General features: G+C 40.3%; 2 protein-coding genes across 2 annotated transcripts; both read left to right on the forward strand.

Moving 5' to 3' along the window:
- The first annotated feature begins 5,377 nt into the window (after window positions 1–5,377).
- Window positions 5,378–6,322, forward strand: LOC102538554 (olfactory receptor 6N2-like). Its single transcript, XM_006215720.2, has one exon. It carries the CDS (start codon window positions 5,378–5,380, stop codon window positions 6,320–6,322), a length of 945 nt encoding a protein of 314 aa, XP_006215782.1.
- Window positions 6,323–9,978: 3,656 nt separating this feature from the next.
- LOC102538297 (olfactory receptor 6N2) lies at window positions 9,979–13,922 on the forward strand. Its single transcript, XM_006215719.2, has 2 exons — window positions 9,979–10,029; window positions 12,927–13,922. Exon 2 carries the CDS (start codon window positions 12,933–12,935, stop codon window positions 13,920–13,922), a length of 990 nt encoding a protein of 329 aa, XP_006215781.1. The 5' UTR covers window positions 9,979–10,029; window positions 12,927–12,932.
- The last annotated feature ends 6,799 nt before the right edge of the window (window positions 13,923–20,721 follow it).

The raw sequence follows: 20,721 nt of genomic DNA on the forward strand, positions 1-20,721 counted from the left end.
AGTGTCCACAGTCAACTTTGCCTAACCCGGGGTGTCCTCCAGTCTTTCATGAAGTCTATGGTCTTTCCCTCAGTGCAGCGCTCCATTCTGCTGGCCTGCTACGTCTATCACTTTTGAGCTCTGATCTGTTCTCTCCTCTCTTACCTACCTCATTTCACACAGACAGCTCTTTTGGCAGGAATGGTTGTGGGCACTCCCTGTGGGGGCAACCCCCCCAAAACAGCTGGAACCTGCTGGTCCTTGCAATGGCTTGGGTCACATTAATTAACAGCCTTGTGGGTCCCATCTCTGTGGGTCCCATCTCTGTGGGTCTATACTGCGTGGTGAGCTTGGGGACTTACAGTCCTGTTTGGGTGACATCACTTATTAACTAACAATAACAATTCAATGCAGCACCATTGCTTTCTGGCACAGCGCTTGGTGAATGAATAAATGAATGAATGAATTCTCAAGAGTCAAATGAGTGTGATAGAGGTTTAAATGCCCCTCTTACAACCCACCAGGGGATAATCTTAGGTTTTTCAGAGCTCCAAAATCCCCTTCCTTTCATTTTACAATCTTCCTCTCTTGCAGCCCCCTTGGGTCTCTTCCCTTTAAAATATAAAGTCTAGATCCTTAGCGCAGGGTTTCCCAATGGCTATAAATAACAGCGGTGCTGAGTAACTGACTCCCCACCCCTAACAGATGCCCTTCGAATGCTCCTATCAGTCCTGAGGGAACTGGAGTCCCTGGACTGGTTGCCTCTGCAGTAAGGGTTCACGTACTTACTTTCTGTTCATCTACTTACTTTCTGTTCACCTAAGTGTTCTCTCCAAGTATTACTGTGTTTATTATGTGCACTGATGTGAAAAAAGTGTTACAGAAGTAATGTCTTAGGCCCAAGGGAAGGTCCAATTTTGGCCACTCCTCCCCTAGTGACATCAAGATAATGACTGTGACAGGAGAGACAATGAGAACAAGCCAGGACTGAAATATCCCACAATCAGGCCATTTGCTCTGTACTGCGTTAAGGCTAACGTTCCATCACGAGGTGTTCACACAGTTTGTTGTCTTAAGTGCAAATCCATTAGGAGGTGTTGTCAATAGCTACTCTAAGACATCGGGCTTAATAAAGCAAAGTCTTCTGGGGCAAACAAGGACATATGATCACCGCACATCGCTGAATTTTTTTTTAAAGTAATTTCTTTTATTCAGCAAACAATACCCCTAAAGGACTCAAAACTCAAAGCAATCTAAAAGTATTTACATAGAGAAGTCTTGCTCCTCCAACTTCTCAACCTTTCTGCTCCTTTCTAGTCTTCACTCCACCTTGACAGGAGAGCACTTTACTAGTGTTTTGCTATACAAAACCTGGCATAAGGAAATTTCATAATCCCCCATTCTTAAGCATAAGGCCCCATATTGTACACTTTTTTTTCTATCTTTGCTTTTATTTTCTTAATGAGAAATCTTGGAGATCTTTCCATTTTCTTTTAAAGAGTGCTTTCTTTTTTTCAATTGCTCCATAGTACTCCATTGTGTTTTTGATTTGACTAACCCTCTGTTGAAGGACTCTCGAGTTGCTCTAGTCTTTGACTATTAAAGACAAAGCTAGAATGAATAGCCTTGTGTGTAATCACTTCACATACGTGCATGCGCCTTCCCAGGAGTGGGGTTCCTGGGTCATGCTGCAAATGCACGTGTAATTTGGGTATTCTCAAAAAATATTTTTTCTTTAAAAATAAATAAAATCACTTATTTATCTTAAAAAAATTCTCTAAAAGGATTATGCCATTTAGTTTTCCCACCAGCGATGGATGAAAGTGTGTTTTCACATAGCATCCTCTATAAAGTATGTTTGCAAACTCTTGGGCTTTTGTAAATACGAAAATGAGAAATAGTATCTCACAGTTTTAAGTTTCAAATTTATCTCATTGTGTAGGAGATTGAAACTTTTTCTTAGACGTTTGAAAAATTTATATTTTTATATAATCGGCTAATTTGAGGGTCTGTCTCCCAAACACTACAGTAAATATTTTAAGGGAAAGGACTGTATTTTATGCATCTCATTTTCCCAGTTCCTAGTATAGTGTCCGGGCATAGAAAAATGTTTAAAAAAATGTATTAAATAAAGGAATAAATGAGTGGCCGTGTTTTCCCATATTCCTCAGACTATTTTAGCTATACTTGTTACAATTTTTCTAACCTCTAAAGCATGATTTTAAGAATGTATTACATAGAAATATAGCACAGAAAATGTTTAGATGAATAAAAATTTAAAATCACTTACAATGCTATTACTTTAAAACAGTTATTCATCTATTCACTTCTAATTTCTAACAAACACACACTTTTTTCAAATATTAGCAATGATACTGTGAATTTTTGAACACACTTTTTTTTTTCACTTAAGTTTTAAACATGTATAATTTTAGATGTTATCTTTCTCTCCATATCATCAATTACTTGATGGAGGTGTGAGGTCTTGTTTCTTTCTCTTGTTGCATCCTTGATACAGAATAAATGTTAAGGTGAGTACTTGATGCTGAGAGGTGATGACGTGAAAGAGAAGACACAACTTTCCTGGCTAGGCAGGCCTCCGGCTCTGTAGCATACATCTCTGATTTCTGCACTGCTGACTCTGGATGGTGTCTATCAGTCCTGTGCTCAGGTATTTATGTCGCTTGGGTAGCCTTCTAATCTAGTCAGTTGGTGCCAAGACACTCAGATATGCAACTGGACACTACGAGTGAAGAAGCAAGTCTGTTTTGGAGCCTGCCTCATAAAGAGGAAATACGGGAATTCCAATGGCGTGTGAATATAGAGAGAACTAAAAATAAGTATTAAAGTGGTAGCTCTGAGCACAGCACGGTTATTCATTTGCAGAGTCTAGACAGATGGCTAATCTATACAGATCCACAAAATAAGGAGAAAAACAAAGCGTCCCTTGGTGTCTGGGACTGCAGAGGACGCAGTAATTTAGTCAAAGGGTAGTTGCCACTGTCCATCCTGGAGAGAGGTCAGGTATTTCAGACGAAGTGGGATGTAGGCTTAATGCTGGTTGAGATTGATGGAGACTCTCTGATTGTCCAAATACTAGAGTTTTTTTTTTCCCTGAAGAAGACTCTTCGAATCCTGCAGTTACATTAGTAATCTCAGAAGCAAATGTCTTTTTTTTTTCTTTTACTTAAAAATCTCCAGCTCCCACAGGAACTTCTGCAGTTGGCACTCAGAAAATTCCATGATTTCTTCCATCTCAGTGTTGATGTTTATGGTTACCTCTTTATCTTAAGTTTAATTTAACAAGTGTATTGTCCTCGCACTTGATTCTGGGAAAAAAAGGTACATTTGGATGTATGAATGATTCAGATGCATTACTTCCAATAGACAAACATTTTTGTTCTACTATTTTTCTGGATTCCATGTCCATCCAAATACATGCTCTCAGATAGAGTGCTCAGCTGAGGTTAGAGCTCAGGGGTGAATCTCAAGACCTGTGATAAAAATATTAAGGATGTGGATATAAATAAAAGTTATTATAAAAAAAGTGAATAAGCTTCATGAGAAAGTCCTGGGTAATGACAATAATCGTGGTGATGATGACAGTAATGATAGTAATACTGGAAATGCAGGCTTACCACAGTGTAGCTGGAGCAGAGCATTAGGGATTCAATAAACAATGACTGAACCAATGAATAGATGATTGAGGACATGATGAAAGAAGAGACAGTGGTGGGAGTAATGGAGGTGGAGATGCTCAGCACAGAAGTGATAATGGTACCCATGTTGACTGTGTTTATATAGTGATGAGGTTAGGTAATCAGAAAAGGAAGTTGGATGAGAAATCTTCTCGCAAGGAGAATTAAAAAAAAAAAAGAAACTCACTTCTGGGGCGCTCAATGGGTGACTCTCACTGTGTGCACAAGTTTATGTGAGATGGCTTGTCTCTTCCCATACAGTGCTGTATGGAACTTGCAAAAAGTTCTGGTGGCCCAGGGGAGGCAAAGTCCCTGAGACTGGATTCCAGATCCCAACGATCAGGGTGGCAGAGTTTAGAGAAATCATCTGAGAAATAGGGCTTCTCTGCTTTGCCCAGCATCCTGTCCCAGAGGGAACCCTGCTAAAAACTAGTCACCCCCATCAACCCTAGGGACACAGCGAGGAGCCCGGGGAAGCCAGCATTTCCAGAAACATGAGCTTTAAGTAGGGACGTGTATCGGAGGTAAAAAGGACACTGAAAAAGAAGCCAAGAGACTTAATGCCATCAAAACAGGTAGAGGTCAGGGATGGTGTAGCAGAGAGAGGATCTGAAGAGGACTAAGAGGGGGCTTTGGCCTTTCCGGGGAGAGGCCTATTGGATGTGTGGGAAGAAAACTCTTGGCACATTAGTGTAGTTCACTTATTTCTCCCCTCATCCCCCAAAACGTGTTTCAGTGGCTTTAGAAAAACACAGCCTACCAGGGCTGTAAGGGGCTCCATAGGTGATCTGTTTAAACTTTTTTCATTTTAGACAAGAGCAAGGCTGAGATGAAGACAGGAGAAATGGTCAGGCTTAATGCTCACTTTGAGTTAGTGGCAAAGCAAGTTTAGAAAGCTGGTTCCCTAAGGGAGTGTGTTCTATCTTATACTGCAGCCTTTCTAGACTGATACCAGAGGGTCCTGACTTCATCAGTTCACACACACACACACACACACAAGCCCCTCAGAGACTTCCTAGTACATAATTCCCTTTGGGAATGTCTTCTCAAAATACACTGTGTTTACTCATTGATTCTTTGTGCTGCCCTATCATTCTGAGCTTTGACGAACTCTTTCCAGCGTATTCACATTTCTTTCTTCTCCCACCTCTTCATCCTTCAGCCCTTATTGGGAACATTCCTGACTTCCAGAGAGGCTCGCTGAAAGGAAGTTAGCAGTCACATTTTAGGAAGGATTTGTCACCCTTTCCATGGTTAAGTACAGCTGGTTGTTGGGTACAGGGATGTGGTACACATGGGTGCTGCAATCGTGGGACATTCCATTTGGACTATAAGAGGATGAGCATGAGAATTCTCCTTTCTCTTCTGTTTCCTGGTGGGGTGTGTGGGGCAATATACTGGAGCTTGAGACGCTGGAGTCACATTCTACACAATCAGAAAAGTACTGGGATGTGCAGAATCAGGAAGCCCGGACTCCATTCTGACTCTATCAGCAACAGACCGTGATGTTATGCAAATCCCTTCTGCCCTCTGGTCTTCAATTCCTGTTTTGAAAAGTGAGGGGACCTGGAGGACTTGGTTTGATAATGTGTAAATAATCTTCAGGGTCATACATTCTCTACTTTTGATCCTGGGAAAATGTCTCAAGAAGAATCCTGAAGTAGTTTACCTTCCATCTTTACCCCTTGTTCCCAGGAATCATGGATCATGTCAATCACACAGGGACCCAGAGTTTCATCCTTGTGGGTTTTGCTACCACTGGAACCCTGCGACCTCTTGCTTTCTTGGGGACACTGTGCATCTATCTCCTCACCCTGGCAGGCAACTTGTTCATCATTGTCCTGGTGCGGGCAGATTCGGGACTGTCCACGCCCATGTACTTCTTCATCAGTGTCCTCTCCTTCCTGGAACTCTGGTACGTCAGCACCACCGTGCCCACGCTGCTGCACACCTTGCTCCATGGGCACTTGCCCATCTCGTCAGCTGTGTGCTTTGTCCAGCTCTATGTCTTCCATTCCTTGGGCATGACTGAGTGTTACCTGTTGGGTGTCATGGCGCTGGACCGCTACCTCGCCATCTGTCGCCCACTCCACTACCATGCGCTCATGAGCAGGCAGGTACGGTTAAGGCTGGCAGGGGCCACTTGGGTGGCTGGCTTCTCAGCTGCACTTGTGCCAGCCAGCCTCACAGCCACTCTGCCCTTCTGTTTGAAAGAGGTGGCCCATTATTTCTGTGACCTGGGACCACTAATGAGGTTAGCATGTGTGGACACAGGCTGGAATGTCCAAGTCCATATTGTCGTGATTGGCATTATCAACGCATGCAATCTTGTGCTCATTTTAGGACTGTATGGGGGCATCCTGAGAGCTGTGCTGAAGCTGCCCTCAGCTGCCAGCTGTGCCAAGGCCTTTTCCACCTGCTCCTCCCACGTGACTGTAGTGGCACTATTCTTTGGCTCTGCCTTCATTGTCTACGTGGGGCCACCTAAGAGTCGACCTGAGGGCGCAGACAAGCTTATTGCCCTAGTGTATACTTTTCTTACTCCCTTTCTCAACCCCATTATTTACACTCTTCGTAACAAGGAAGTGAGGGAGGCTGTCAGGAGGGTCACACAAAGGATTAGGGCTTTGTCAAAGGGAACCTGAGGATCAAGTCATAGACCATTCATTCAGTAAGGGTGGGTTTTAGTTGGTTAGTCATCAGCTAATCAAATAATTTGCCAAACACACTGCATGTACCAGCTTAAATGGATTGAGTCTTGGATTGGGACAAATTGGGAAACTTGTTGAGGGAGGAGAAATACGACTTCTGAATCCATATCTTTCTAATATGGGTGAAAGATCACATAAGCCAAAAAACAAATCAAATAATCAGGATGCAAATGAAAAGATTTAGGTAGCCTTAGAACTTGGAGAGAGAGAGAGAGCTGTGTTTAAAAGAATTTGGAAGAGCCAAAGCTGACTGTGGGACTTTGCTCAAGAAGGGATTCCTGGAGAGGCATTGAGAAAGTAGTAAATGAGGTTAGCAGAAAGGAAAATAAAAGAGCTCTTTGGGTAAATGTTTAGGTGTTGACTGGCGAGTCACGGGGAAGAGGGTTCATGAGAGTGCAATGTTCAGTGTTTCTGGGTGATCCCACTGTAAAGAATGTTTGAAGCTGAATTTGAGAAGTCACTTTCTAACTGCGAAGTCAGGGGGTTAGGAATGAGGGCACTGCGTGTGCTGATGGTTAAAATGAGCTATAGAAATGTATCCTGCTCTTTGAATTTGAAACCATCAGTTAGTCAGCCAGGTCCCCTGAGTGTAAAACTAGCTCTGGAAACCAAGGGGGAGATACACAAAGAGACACAATGTTTGTTTTTCAAGAACTTACAATTTTGTTTTGAAGAGTCATTTGTCTTCTCTCCCTCTTTCTCTCTCAAACACACACACACACAGACACACACACACACACAGACACACACCACACACACCAGCAGCAACAAATTTATTAATATCAAGAAATAGACTTTTCCACTTTACTTTATGTATATCTTGGTGGTGGGAGGTCATGGGAAGAGGAGGGAAGGAGTGCGTGGATTGGCACAAAGGGAATAAGAAAAGCAAAAATTTCACGGAAGTTTATTCTGACATTTTCCCTGAGCCTCAGATTTTAGAATCCTAATACCCTGGGCACTCAGGTGGCACTTTTCTGGAAGTTCTCTTCCAATCAGACATGAAACTGCAGTGTCCCCCTTGGAGAGTCCTCGTCTCAGGGTAACATGCCCACAGTTATATTGAAAATACAAAAAGAAAACTCCTTTAAAAAAGAATTCTTCTGGGCAGCATTGTTTTAAATGATAGAGTAAACAAGTTTTGGGTTTCCTGTTTTTGTCTAACGATGTTGAAATACTTTATTTCTTTTTGCGAGGATGACTTGGTGTTTATTTTAACTTATTTTACTGGAATGAAACAACAATAAAATTACAAATTAAAAAAGACTTCCTTATGCTGATAAAGGACACTCTTTAAAATCCTGCAGCAGACCTAATAGTGATGTGTGAAAAGTAGTTCTTTTAAGATCAAGAACAAAACAAGATTAGTGGATAATAACAACTTCTAGTCAACATTTTATAGGAGGTACTACTGGCTATTGCAGCAGATAAGAAAAAAAAAGAAAACAAACAAACAAACAAAAAACAAAACCAACAAAGAAATTAAACTTATAAATGCTAGAAAAAATTATAATTATTTTTAGATGACATTCTTATTTATATTGGGACATAGATAACCACAGATAAATTATTAGAATTAATATGGTTGACCAGCTTGCTAGATACTACTCTGTAAAAAAATTGCATTATTGTATAACAATAATAATCATAAAATATAATTAAAGAGACAATAAAACACTTAACAAAAGATGTTCAAGACTTTTTTGGGAAATTCTGATAAATTTATATTTAAAGTCATTAAATAGCTCTTTTATATAAATGATGAGATAGAACACATTCATGGATGGGATGTGAATATTAGAAAAATGTGTCTTCTCCTTGATTTGACCGAGTAATAAAATAAAATCTCATACAAAATTCAAAAAGTGGTGTTCATGGAATTTGACCATCTTTCCCAAGGTCAAGAATAGCCATGACATTTAAGAAAAAGAAAGAGATTTTATGTGGCATATTAGGGTGATTGGAGTTTCCACCAGGCATCAAGTGAGTCATACTTATGAAATAATTTAGTTATACTCAGTGGCCTATGAAGGTGACAATAATAGAAGAAATTATCATTTAAGCCTTGATTTATATGGTAAAGAATTATTTTGAATGTAATGCTTTTCTCTACTGGCCTTTTAGAAACAGAAAGAAAGTGGGCCACGAGGGAGTATATTATCCACATGAGAAGCTGAAAAATATTCAAAGTTTGGAATCCCAAACAGAAGGTTATAGCGGGCCTGCCTGTCACAGCTTATAGAAATTTCCACATCATGCTCTGCTTAAAAATTGCCTAAAGAATGAAAAAAAAATTCTTTTTTAGATTCCTGCGAACTTGGACAGAAGGGAGGGAGAAAGTCAATGTGATTATTGCTTTAGAAATTAAAAGCTGCTCTGAAGTTTTATAATTTTCCTCTTGGAAATCAAAATTTAAGCTCCTTGTGTGTGTAGGGGGATCAGATAAATCCGAAATGACTAACTACAAAGACAGGTTATGACCCCTTTTCGTACCACGTATGCTTTCTGACATCCCAGACTCTACCATGTAATCTTTTATAGCTTATGACAAAGATGGAAGTTTATGTTTTATGTACATAATGAAAATGAACAGCAATGCAGTTCTGTTTCTTTCCTTCAATTCGTAGAAACAAAACAGCTGTGATCTGTGCTTACGGGGGACTCCCCGGCAGAGTCAGCATTAATCTTATCAAAGGACTTTGCTTCAATTTGATAAGTATGCACAATTGTCTAGTTTCTAAGGGCTCATAAAGTTGTAGTCTTATGTTTCTTCTACTAAAGATAATCAAGGGATTTATAAAAGAGTTTCTAAACACATTTTGAGGTCCAAGTGATGGCTTTACAGTTTCCTTTCAATTGTAGTTTACTTCCTTCTTAATAGGCTGGCTGTTCTGCTGTTTTTATTTTCCTTCCTCAAAAGGGGGCTTGGATGGCATTTCCACTGTAATCACTGCTCCCATCACGGTTTGTCAATGTTATCTCTGCGATCAACAAGTCCTATAAAGGGTAAAGGGCACTGCCTTCCAGTTCGGAGTGAGAGGTTACACGGTGGACATGGCTTTCTAAAAGCCTGTATTTGTTGATTGCATTGAAGCCCACATAAGAGAAAATTTATAGAAGAATATCTCTCAGTTCTACATTCACCTGAGATTTTTTTGCAAGATGAATACTTTCTGGGATAGGAGAAGAAATCTTTTCAGGGATTACGAAAAATGGAAGTAGTTTCAAAACATTAGAGTCAGAGAAATGTCATGTTTTCGGAGCCAGAGTCCAAGAGTCTGTGTTAAGAAGTCACTGGGGATGGGGAGAGGGGTGGATGCTGAGGAAGGAGTGATAAAGTAGGAAGCATTTGGGGAAAGACTCTCCAAGCCCACCTGACAGAAGACAGACTTGGTCCCTATCCAAGTGCCCTCCCAGAAGCCTAGCCTACGCTTGATTCTCTTCTGCTCCTGGGGCTGGAGGTCTCTCCCTTGCCTGTGCCCCTTGTGGCCTGAAACAGTCAAGGTTAGCCCTGGGGATTCTGTCCCATGGGGCTAGAACCTGCTGAAGAGGAGGAAAGGCTCCTAGACCCAGTCTCCATCACCCACATATGTCTGAGCCAAGCAAGACAAAAGCAGGGACTGAATGATGTACAGTGGCTGGTACGTGATCTGGGGATCTGAAAGGTGGGACCTACAATAAAGGATTTGAATACATAATATTTTGAAGTTAGAGAGTTGGTTTAGTGGAAAGATGACTTAAATAACTGGAACTTGGAATATCCAATTTTAAGAATCATAAAGTAACAGGTTTAGAAGGAACTTTAAAGTTTACCTTGTACGCTGTCTGCCCGTGTGATACTTAAATTCACTCTACAAACAAGGGATTGGCTAATGGCCAATTCAAGTATATTCAAGAAACATTAATTGAATTCACAATGTGATGCTTATTTTTCTAGGCATTGGTTAAGGGATGTTAAGAGTCAGGAAGTCGCCGTGTGCTGCCCCAGACCGGCTGTGCCCTGGCTTGGATGGAATAGAGTTTCTCAGAGAATCATTCATGACACAGGAACTGTAACTAAGAAGATCTAATGAGATATTGTATCAACACAGGACCAGCTGTATGTGAAAAATCTTCACCTAGAGAGAGCTGAAACAGGCTATCAAATTAGGGGGGTTAAAGACAATTGGTGATGTAACAGCGTAAGCTCTGGAGGTCCTGAGTTGTCCTAAAATTATTCCATTTTCTAAAAACTCACTTGACTTATACGTACAGTTAACACCAAAAAAGCTAATTTTTTGAAAGATAAAACATTATCAGCAACAATTACCAATACATAAAAGATCAAAATGTTTCTCAAATTTAATTCTTCTGAGTGAGTGAGAGTAATGATCAATTCTTCAATAGGGTTAGAGCAAGGGAGGCAAGACAATATGTGAGATGCTAAGTTTACTTAGAGATATTAGTCTTGAGATGCCAAGAGGACAAAAAGGATGTGTTCAGATGCAGTTAAAAAGTATGACAAATTTAGTCTATAAAAAATCCAAGTATATTCAAGAAACATTAATTGAATTCACAACGTGATGCTTATTTTTCTAGGCATTGGTTGAGGGATATACAATAATAAAGTGCTACATTTACTCTCAAAGATCTTACCAATTTATGGGGAAGACAGACTCATTATCATGGTATTATAGTATGTTAAGTGGACACTGTAAACATTCTGAGGACATGGGAAAAGGAATAAATAACATTTTCTGGGGGATTCAGGAAAGGCTTCACCAAAAAGCCAACATTTGACCTCATTTTGAAGGATGAGAAGCAGTGACCAGGTGGAGAAAAGAGGATGAGAGATAAACTGGAAGCAAATGGTTAGGAAGAGCAAAGGTACCAGATGCCAATCAAGCAAAGATTTCTGTTTTAGCACATTTATCCCCTGTAATTAGAGATGTGAGCATACAATTCCTTTAGAATAGAAGAGATTCGGGAAGAATGCCTGAAACACTAGTTGAATTAATTTAGCATTTAAAAATATCAAACACAGAAGTTAATTCCCATTACAAGGCATTTGTGTTTGGGAGCCATGCTAGGATCTGGGTGTGTGGTATGAGTTGAAGGGAGACTATTGAGGTGGAGGCCTACTAATTTTTAAATAATTGTTAATTATTTTGATTAAACGATTGGTTTTTATTGAGCACCTTTAATGTAACAGCCATTATGCCAAATATTAGGGTCACGAAAATTAGTGAGAGACTGTAGTTTGTCAGTACTTGATGGCTAGAATTTGGACAGTCCTCTCCAAATGCAGTGTGACCTACACAGGCTATGGTGTGACTGACACTGCCTAATATTGTTATGCATTTAAAATCACACTGTTCAGGGTTTTTTGGTTGTTGTTGTGATGGTTTCTTTTCTTTCTCTTTCTTTTCTTTTTGCACCTGCTTCACTTCGTGCTTGAGAACAATTAGAATGACTGGTACTTTTTTTCTATGAAATATCACCAGCTCCACTGTATATTTCTCACCTATAATTGTTTTTTTCTGAAAATGCAGGATTTACATGAATCGCCACTTTATCATGTCCATTTTTCAGTCTACATTCTCTCACCACTCATCTTTCTATTAGCAACATCCACAAGGCAAGTTCACACCTTCATCTCTGAGCCTGAGGTTAGAAGGGTTAAGTATCAGTGATGTATTAAAAATCTGCATCTGATTATGCCATTGGGATAAGAGCCCAAATCACTGGGCGAGCTTTTCCAATTGCCTGACCACACAGAGGAACATACTCAAGGGCTTGCTCCCCTGAGAAGCCTTTCTCAGTCATCCTGGTCTGAGAAACGGCCCCTTCCTTAGCACCCGAGTGCTCTGTACCTCCAGGATCAAGATAGAGAAGATTGTTGTGTCTGTCTCCCTAGGAGGTTGAGCACTTTCTGGTGGCAGGGGTTATAGCTTGTTTAATTCTGCATTCCTTATGTCTGGCACATGTGGATCTAATAAACGTTTATAGAGCTTAACTGAACAAGAAGAAAAGACTGGCCACTGCATTGATCTCATGGACAGAATTTGCCCTTTGAGACTCGACTGAAGGAAAAACGATGACCTACGGAGGGGGAATAGAACGCTTGGGGAAGGTCACGTAGTAGAGAGAGAAAAAGCAGGGAGTTACAGTGCATAAGGTCACATTCTGTTTCCGCGTCATGGTGCCTACATGAGATAGAAGAGCTTTATAATCTCTCTTTTCTCTCTGTTTCTAAATTTTATCATCTGTAACATAGATACAACAGGTATAATAACAATAGGTTCTTATCTCATTGGATGTGTGAAAATTAAGTAAAATATTGAATGCAAAACATTTGTAAAAATGCTCGCTGCATGGTGAGTGCTAATAAGAGTTAGCTATTAGTATTTTTAGGGTAGTATAAATAGTAGAAGCAGGTAGTAGTAACTAAATTTCTGTCTTTGAATTAAAAAAAAAACAGTAAAGAGAAATAAAGTTTTGAATTGAATTTTGCAGTTGCCCCAGTCCAGTTTTTTTCTTCTTTCCTTCCCCACCTCAGCCTCCCATGGAGCCACACAACCATTCAAGCCCGGCTGAATTTGTGCTCCTTGGCTTCCCCAGCGTGGGGCGTGTCAGGGGCTGGCTTTCTGTCTTGCTGCTGTTGGCCTACCTGTTCACTATCTGTGGCAACATGCTCATCTTCTTAGTCATAAGACTGGACGCAGCCCTACACACACCCATGTACCACTTTGTCAGTATTCTCTCCTTCCTGGAGCTGTGGTATACAGCCACCACCATCCCCAAGATGCTAGCTAATCTTCTCAGTGATAAGAAGACCATTTCTTTTTCAGGATGCCTCCTTCAGACCTACTTCTTCCACTCCCTAGGGGCCTCTGAATGTTACCTTCTTACAGCAATGGCCTATGACCGATACCTGGCCATCTGCCGGCCCCTCCACTATCCTGCAATTATGACACCCATGCTCTGTGCCAAGATGGCTGCTGGTTGTTGGACTTGCGGCTTCCTGTGTCCCATTTCTGAAGTCATCCTGGTGTCCCAGCTCCCTTTCTGTGGCTACAATGAAATCCAACACATCTTCTGTGACTTTCCACCGCTTCTGAGCCTAGCCTGCAAGGACACATCCACTAATGTCCTGGTGGACTTTGCCATCAATGCCTTCATCATCCTTGTCACCTTCCTCTTTATCATGGTGTCTTATGGGAGAATCATCGGGGCTGTACTGAAGATAAAAACAACAGCAGGAAGAAAGAAGGCCTTCTCCACATGTGCCTCCCATCTTATTGTGGTCCTCATCTTCTTTGGGAGCATCATTTTCATGTATGTGCGGCTAAAGAAGAGCTACTCACTGAACCTTGATCGGACGCTTGCTGTAGTCTACTCTGTACTAACACCACTGGTCAACCCAGTCATCTACAGTCTTCGTAACAAGGAACTCATTAAGGCCATTAAGAGAACCATCTTTCGGAAGGGAGAGAGAGCTAGCTCCACTCACCACCGACTTTCTACCAAGGTCCTTCCTCCATGTCAATGTTGATCTCATAAAAATTCTAGGTACCTTTGTCCTGATCTTGAATAATCTTCCCATCATCACACATGCAATGAATCCCATCTCCTTTTACCTTCTCAAAGACTTTATTTCTTTAGGTTTTCTTCTATTTCCTATATCTTTATGCATTTTTTTTTTTTACTTGAACAGTGCTTTCAGCATTTGAGAATACTTTAGTATCTCCATTCTTAAAAACAAACATACACATTTCCTTGGTCACACATTTCCAGCAAGCTAGAGGTTTATTTCTCTGTTCCTTTTACATATCAAACTTCTCAATATGATTAATGGCACAATCTATTTCCTGTTCTTCACTTCCTACTCACATTTTAATCCATCTGTTCTGGTTTTGGCTCAGACCTTCCAACCAATATTTGCCAATGTCATTAATGACTTCCATAGTGCCCAAACCACTAGACCCTTCTTGTCTTTCCTCTTCCTTGAACTCCTGTCTCTTAATTTTTCTCTTATTTTTCTAATTGGTCTTTATTAGTCTTCTTTGTCCTGTAGCAGGATCTTCCTAGATGCTCAGAGTTATTCTTATGGATCTAAATTCCATTCCTACCTATGCCAACAACTCTTGAATTTATATCTCCAAACCAGAACCCTTTTCTGAGCTTTAGAATTATACACCCAGATGCCTCTTCACAATCCTACCTGCATGTATCCTAGGGATTTAAAACTTAAGATGTCAAAAATGAAGATATATTTTCTTCCCAGGCCCTGCAAGAGTTCTTTTGAAGTTGTAATTTTCTGTTCTTTGAATGTTTGATAAAACTCACAGTAAATCTGCAGTTTTCTTATCTTGAAAGCTTGATGATTTTGGTTCCCTGTGCTTGAGCCAGAAAATTTCAAATAATTTACTTCACTTCTTGTTCTTCCACCCCTACAACTAACTCGTTATTAACATGCCAATCTTTATTCAAAGTCTATTCTCAAATCTGTTTTTTCCTCTTTCCCTTTAGTGTTACTGTCTTGGTGTACGTCTTCAACATTTCTCAATGGATAGATACATTAATATATATTCACTCTCTCTGCCTCTACTCTTGTTCCATTCTAACATACTTTTCACCTAAAACCAAAGTGATATATTTTTAAACTAAATTGAATATGCCATCCTCTAAAAGCATGAAAGATTCCCAATTGCACTTAAGATGAAACCCAAAGCCACATCACACCTTCCTTTCTAATGCTGACTCCCACCTTTCTCCATCAGTTCACTCTTGTCTAACCACGTTATCACTTTTTGAGTTCTCCCAATGCATTAAGATCTGTATTAAGATCTGTATGGCTCCAGGAACCTTGCATTGCTCCTCCCAACACCTGCAATACTTCAGTTGGCTCACTCCTTCTCATTGCATGACTTTCTGTTCAAGTGTCACTTTCAAATGACATTATCTTTTAAAGGACTGCTGAATATCCAGCCTACTTTATGCTACTTATTTTTTTTCTTTTGAATTATTTGTTTTCTTTCAAAATGTGTATCAAAATTTATATGTGTATGCACATTTGTGTATATGTATGTATGGGTAGATATAGGTACAATCTGTCATTTTTTTTCCTGCTGGTCTATAAAATATGTTTCATCTAAAATCATGTCAGTTTTGCTACTTGATATATGTACCTCCAGAATCTGGCAAGTATCTAAACATGGTGACATTCAATAAAAATGTAATAAATGAGAAAATACAATGAAGTTTACCCACTCTTATCACTGACGTATTTTGATCTTTAGTGATTCCGTCCTGATTGCAATCACTAGGGGAGCTCACTCTCTTCCTATTTACTAATGGCTGAGAAAGGTAACATCTTCCTTCTCTCTCTTACAAATCCTCCATTTAACGTATTTAATGTAGATGTCCATTGGAAACCGGAAGCAAAAGGAGTTAGAAATTATAGAAGGAAAAACTCAACATTCTTTGAGCTTGATTCGTAGTTTAAAAACAAAACTATTTGATCCTGTAAAAAATCGACTGCACTCCAAGTAAATAATGTACTATGTGTGTGTGTGTGTCCTTGGCCCCATGACCCTTTTATTATGCAAAACCTACAACTGGGCAAAAGAATGCAAAATGTACATGCTAGATGATAGACTGCCAATTTAATCAATTTTAATACACACAGAGAATTATACAAAACGTAAATGTACAACACTCCCCACTGAATATTCTTCCTACTTATTTTTACACCCCATATAGCCAGCTTGCCAAAGAAACTCAGTGCAGCCATACACGAGTCTGCCCACTCCCCCCTTGAGAGTGTCCCATTACTTAATAAATCCTCACTCTACTTTCCTGACCTCTTTGTCTCATTCCTAAATGCTTTCTGGAACGAGACAAGAACCTACTCTTTGGTAACATATGAAGGTTTAGAAATCTGAATAAATCTATTGCGATTAAATAAATAAAATTCCTAGCTAAAAATCTATCCATAACAACCAGGGAATAAAATAACACTTAGAGTCAAAAATTAAATTATCAGTTAAAATCTACCCACACTAAACAAGGAAATAAATACTCTCACAACTCAGTTTTGTAAAAAGGAAAATCCTCAAGAAATACATTAGGAGGGAGAGAAGGAAACATTTGTATCAACAGTCTTGAAGGCATGAATGGGACTGGGAAAGTGAAAAATTATTTAAAGATTTTCAAAGGAGATATAATTTATAAACACATGGTTTGCATTCTCATCACATTTCATCATTGTTACTTTCCTATGAGGAAAGCGGTGTCTTCTTCATATGAAACATGGGAACTCAAACACTCAGTTAGGTGGCCAGTGACACACAAATGGCTGGAGGAGCAGCTGGGATGGAAACCCGAGAGCCTGCGGCCGGGCTCTTCTCAGAGCAGGATAACAGGAGAGTAAAGAGGAAGCTCTGTGTGGAAGGGAAACAAGACTGCCGTAGTCACGAACAGCAGGCAGGGTTAGGAGCCTTGACAGCATCTCGGTCCCCAGCCTGACTCTGTCCTAGCTCTCTCAGGCTCCAGAAAGGCTAGTCACAGTTTAGAAACATGCCCTCATAACTGGAAGGTGTATGCTTTCTCCCAGGTCTCACGGCTCAGGAACCCGTTTGAACCTAGAGCTCCCACACCAGCTGTTTTTTGCTGAACGCAACCATTGCCCTGAGAGATGATCTGTCTTAATTTGGATTATAGTTATGATTGTAGTGAACTAACAGGTGATGAAGGACCATTGGCTAATGAACTTCTTGTATGACAGCTTCCCGTCCTGAGAGAGCACTTTAACAACCCCAGGAGGTCTGCTCCGAGGCCCAGGGGCTTCTGTCTCTATAAGGACCTTATCAGGAACATAGGTCAGGGGAGAGGAATCTTGCATGGTTTGACTTCCTCCCACGGGTTCCATCAAAGTACTGAACTCCAAGTCTTCCAGGCCCCAGGAGTACGTGGATGTAACATAGTAAGTTGTAGGAAGTGAGCAGAGAGTTTTTTCCCAAGTCCAGACTCTGAGCAGTGGCTGAGCTGTCAAAGTCAGGCCCTGCAGAGCCTTCCCACCGTCAAGCTCTGGGTAAGAACTTTGTCAATAAGGCATTTCTATCATTATGTTACTTTCTAGTCTGAGCTCTGGGAAGAAACTTAGGGCATTCAGAAATAGGCAGAGGTGGAGAGTAATTGGGGTTCATAGGACATATTCAAAATGCAAAAAACTATTAAAACACACACACGGATATTCTGCTTTCCAAATGTTACAGTAAAGAGTCTGGGCTCAGAATTAGCAAACTGGCTATGTTTTAATTTGTGTGATCTTGAGAAAGTCATCTTTCCTTTCTGGATTCCAGCTTCTTCCTTTGCAAAATGAAGACATAGAACAAGGTGATCTCTAAAATTCATCACCCTCCTAACTCCCAGCTCTTTGGTCCTATGCCTAAATACTTTGGGGCTATGGGTGCTGAAACTGTGGGAAAGAAAGTAGAATGCAATGGATTTGTTCTAAAAGCTTTTTCTTTTTTCTTTTTTTAGAGTAAGGGGAATAAAATATGATTGCAAAGGACTGAAGTAAGATAGATGCTAATTTATGCATGTGGTAGGTTTTGTAAGAGCTCTGACTCCAATATCAGGAGACCAATGGGAGGGAATGAGTGACTGGGAAGCTAAGGAGCTGTACAGGTCTTCTTAATTATCAAAATTTTTTCATTAGCCGCCACAGCTACGCTGCATCAGGCATTGTGCTGAGCACCTGGAAGACAGGGTATTATATGAGATTCTTTAATTTCAAAAATCTCACAGAGAGTTGCTTTGGGATGATAACATACAGGAATGAAAAACCATTGTAGACAGGACATAATTAGAGGAAAAGTGAGGAAGTACTACTGGGAATTTAGAGGCAGGAATGGTCGGTGTTCACCTGAATGGTCGAGGCAAAAAAGGAGGGGACTTGAGCCAGAAAATGATTTATGTATCTGTGGGCTGACTTCAGATAAAGTGCATTCTAGAGAGGATGTAAGCTGCCAACAAAAGAATCAAGGCTCTTTTGACAAACAGTGATAAGTGACAGCAAAAATAATGTATAAAATTATGAATATGTACTAGAGTGATGGGATTTTTCCATAGAGCAAAACTAAGAATAGTGGGCGACACTCAGATTCCAGGTCAATGGAAGGAAGTTGTTAAAAACAAACTGAAGCATCTTAACAAAGGGAAGGAAGTGTGGTGCGGGGCAGGGGCCTTCTGGCGCCCCCAGTCCAAGCAGAGGCTTGATGCCCACTGGTGGTGGGGGGGAGCGGTGCCCAGGGCATGGACTTCTTCATGGATGGGAAGATCTGAGTTGTCATGGGTTTGAATCAAAATGAAAAACATAAGGACAATGTAAAGTTTGGCGCAGACTGTTTCTTTTTATTCTGACATTTCAGCTTCCCTTTTTTTGGTTGTTGTTAAAAGAGCTTTCATTTTTATAAATTGATGGGGATCTCCAATATATTAAAAATATCCTTAGTAATCCAATGAAATCCAAAATTATGGAGGTCCCTAGAGGGGGTGGTAGTTCCTAATGCTTCTTCCAACACTGACTCAGCATGTCTCGGTGCTGGAAACTTAACTGCAATAATAATCTAAAATGATGAAAGGAAATGAACAACAATGTAAAGGGAAAAGCATGAGTGTTTTTTGCCTTACTGAGAGGGATGTGAAGGAAATGGTCACAATCTCTGAGAATTGTGAACTGGGGAGTTGGAGAGTTCAGAGGTGCTAGTTTTCAGTGGGAAATAATGGTTGACCTGGTCATAGTGACTTTGATTTCTCTGGCAGAGTGTCTCCAGGGAGTGATTAACAGCCTGTCATCCGTGGGCAATGACACGATACATAGCTCAAGAGTAAGTCTTTGAGTCACGTGGAAACCTTACCTTCCAAGAAAAGAAAGGACAAGATATCGGCTTCTGACATTCAGCCTTGAGGCCAGCCCCCGTGTATATCTGAAAGTTGAGTTAAAGGTCTCTAGAAAACTCAACTGTGAGTGGGTTGGGAGACCAGGGATGGAGAGCGGCAGATCCAGGAAGGGTGCTTTGTATTTATATTTAGAGGAGAAGTATTGTAAAACATTTAGGGGAAAAAAGGATCTGAGTTAGATAACAATTCTGAGGTAATCTTTTATAGGAGGCACACCTGCACCCAAGATTTCAGGGAGGTAGAAGGCAGAATTGGGCAGTGGACAAGCATAGATTTGAAGTGAGGAAAACAAAGGCAAAGGGGAAATCTCTGCTATTAAAATCATTCTGCTGAAGCACCACAGCATCACTGCTGAAGAGCTCCACCCAGAAGTAGTCCTTGAGCATCTTAGTAGAGAAGAAGCCTATGTTAATTCTTGGAATGAGGAAGATTTTGATATGAGGTGGTCATGCTGCCTGGATTTAGACAAAAGTGTAGCTGAAACAGGCAGAGTAAATACTATTAATTTGGATGGAATTAGAGGGGCCTGAGAGGGAAGAAATTATAAGAAGTTTGAAGGGCAGAATGAAGAGACTGTGGATTCCTTTTATAACACTTTGCTTTTACACAAATATTCCCTTGTGCCTAGAATACTTTTTTTTACTTCTTCCGCCTCAAAAATTCTGGTACTTTTTTCTTCATTTCAAAAAAAAATTATGTCTTCTGTGTCTTCCTGATCTCCACTTCCAGCCCATGGCTCATTTACTGCTCTTCTAACTCCTACCATGTGTGCAAATTAGCATTTACCTTACTGAATTTGCTTATTCATTTGACAGATGTTTATTGAATTGTTATCATGTTCCAGACACAACCCTTGGGACTTGAAATACATCAGTGAACCAAACTATAAAAAAAAAGTTCCCTGCTCTCATGGAGTTTACATTCTCACAGAGGAGAGAAACAATAAATAATTGGGATAATAAATAAGGGCCTTATTTTATAATGTGTTAAAAGATGATAAATAGCATGGAAATTTTAAAAGTAGAGTAAGGGAAGGTGATGTCAGTGTAGGATGCGGATGCAGGGAAGGAGGCAGACTGCAGCCTTATTTAGGATGGTCCAAGAAGTACCAGTTGAGACAGTGAGATCTGAGCAAAAGCTTGGAATAAATGAAAGAGATATCCAAGTGTGTATTTGGTGGGAAAAAAAGTTCTAGGAAGAGACAACAATGGCAAGAAAGGCTGCAAAATGTCAAGTTGCTGAGGAGGTGTGAGCAGTGGGAAAGCAAGACCTGACTTAATAATTTAAAAGGAAAGTTCTGGTTGCTGCATCAAGATTAGGCTATTCATGGACAAATACAAGGAAGAAGATCTCTTAGGAGTCAATTACAGTAACAGAGGTGAGCA

This window comes from Vicugna pacos, chromosome 21 (genome assembly GCF_048564905.1).
Source record: "Vicugna pacos chromosome 21, VicPac4, whole genome shotgun sequence".
Lineage (NCBI taxonomy): Eukaryota > Metazoa > Chordata > Mammalia > Artiodactyla > Camelidae > Vicugna > Vicugna pacos.

Excerpts from the sequence above, each read along its gene's own strand:
- LOC102538297 (XM_006215719.2), top strand. The coding sequence starts at position 12,933 with ATGGAGCCACACAACCATTCAAGCCCGGCTGAATTTGTGCTCCTTGGC.
- LOC102538554 (XM_006215720.2), top strand. The coding sequence starts at position 5,378 with ATGGATCATGTCAATCACACAGGGACCCAGAGTTTCATCCTTGTGGGT.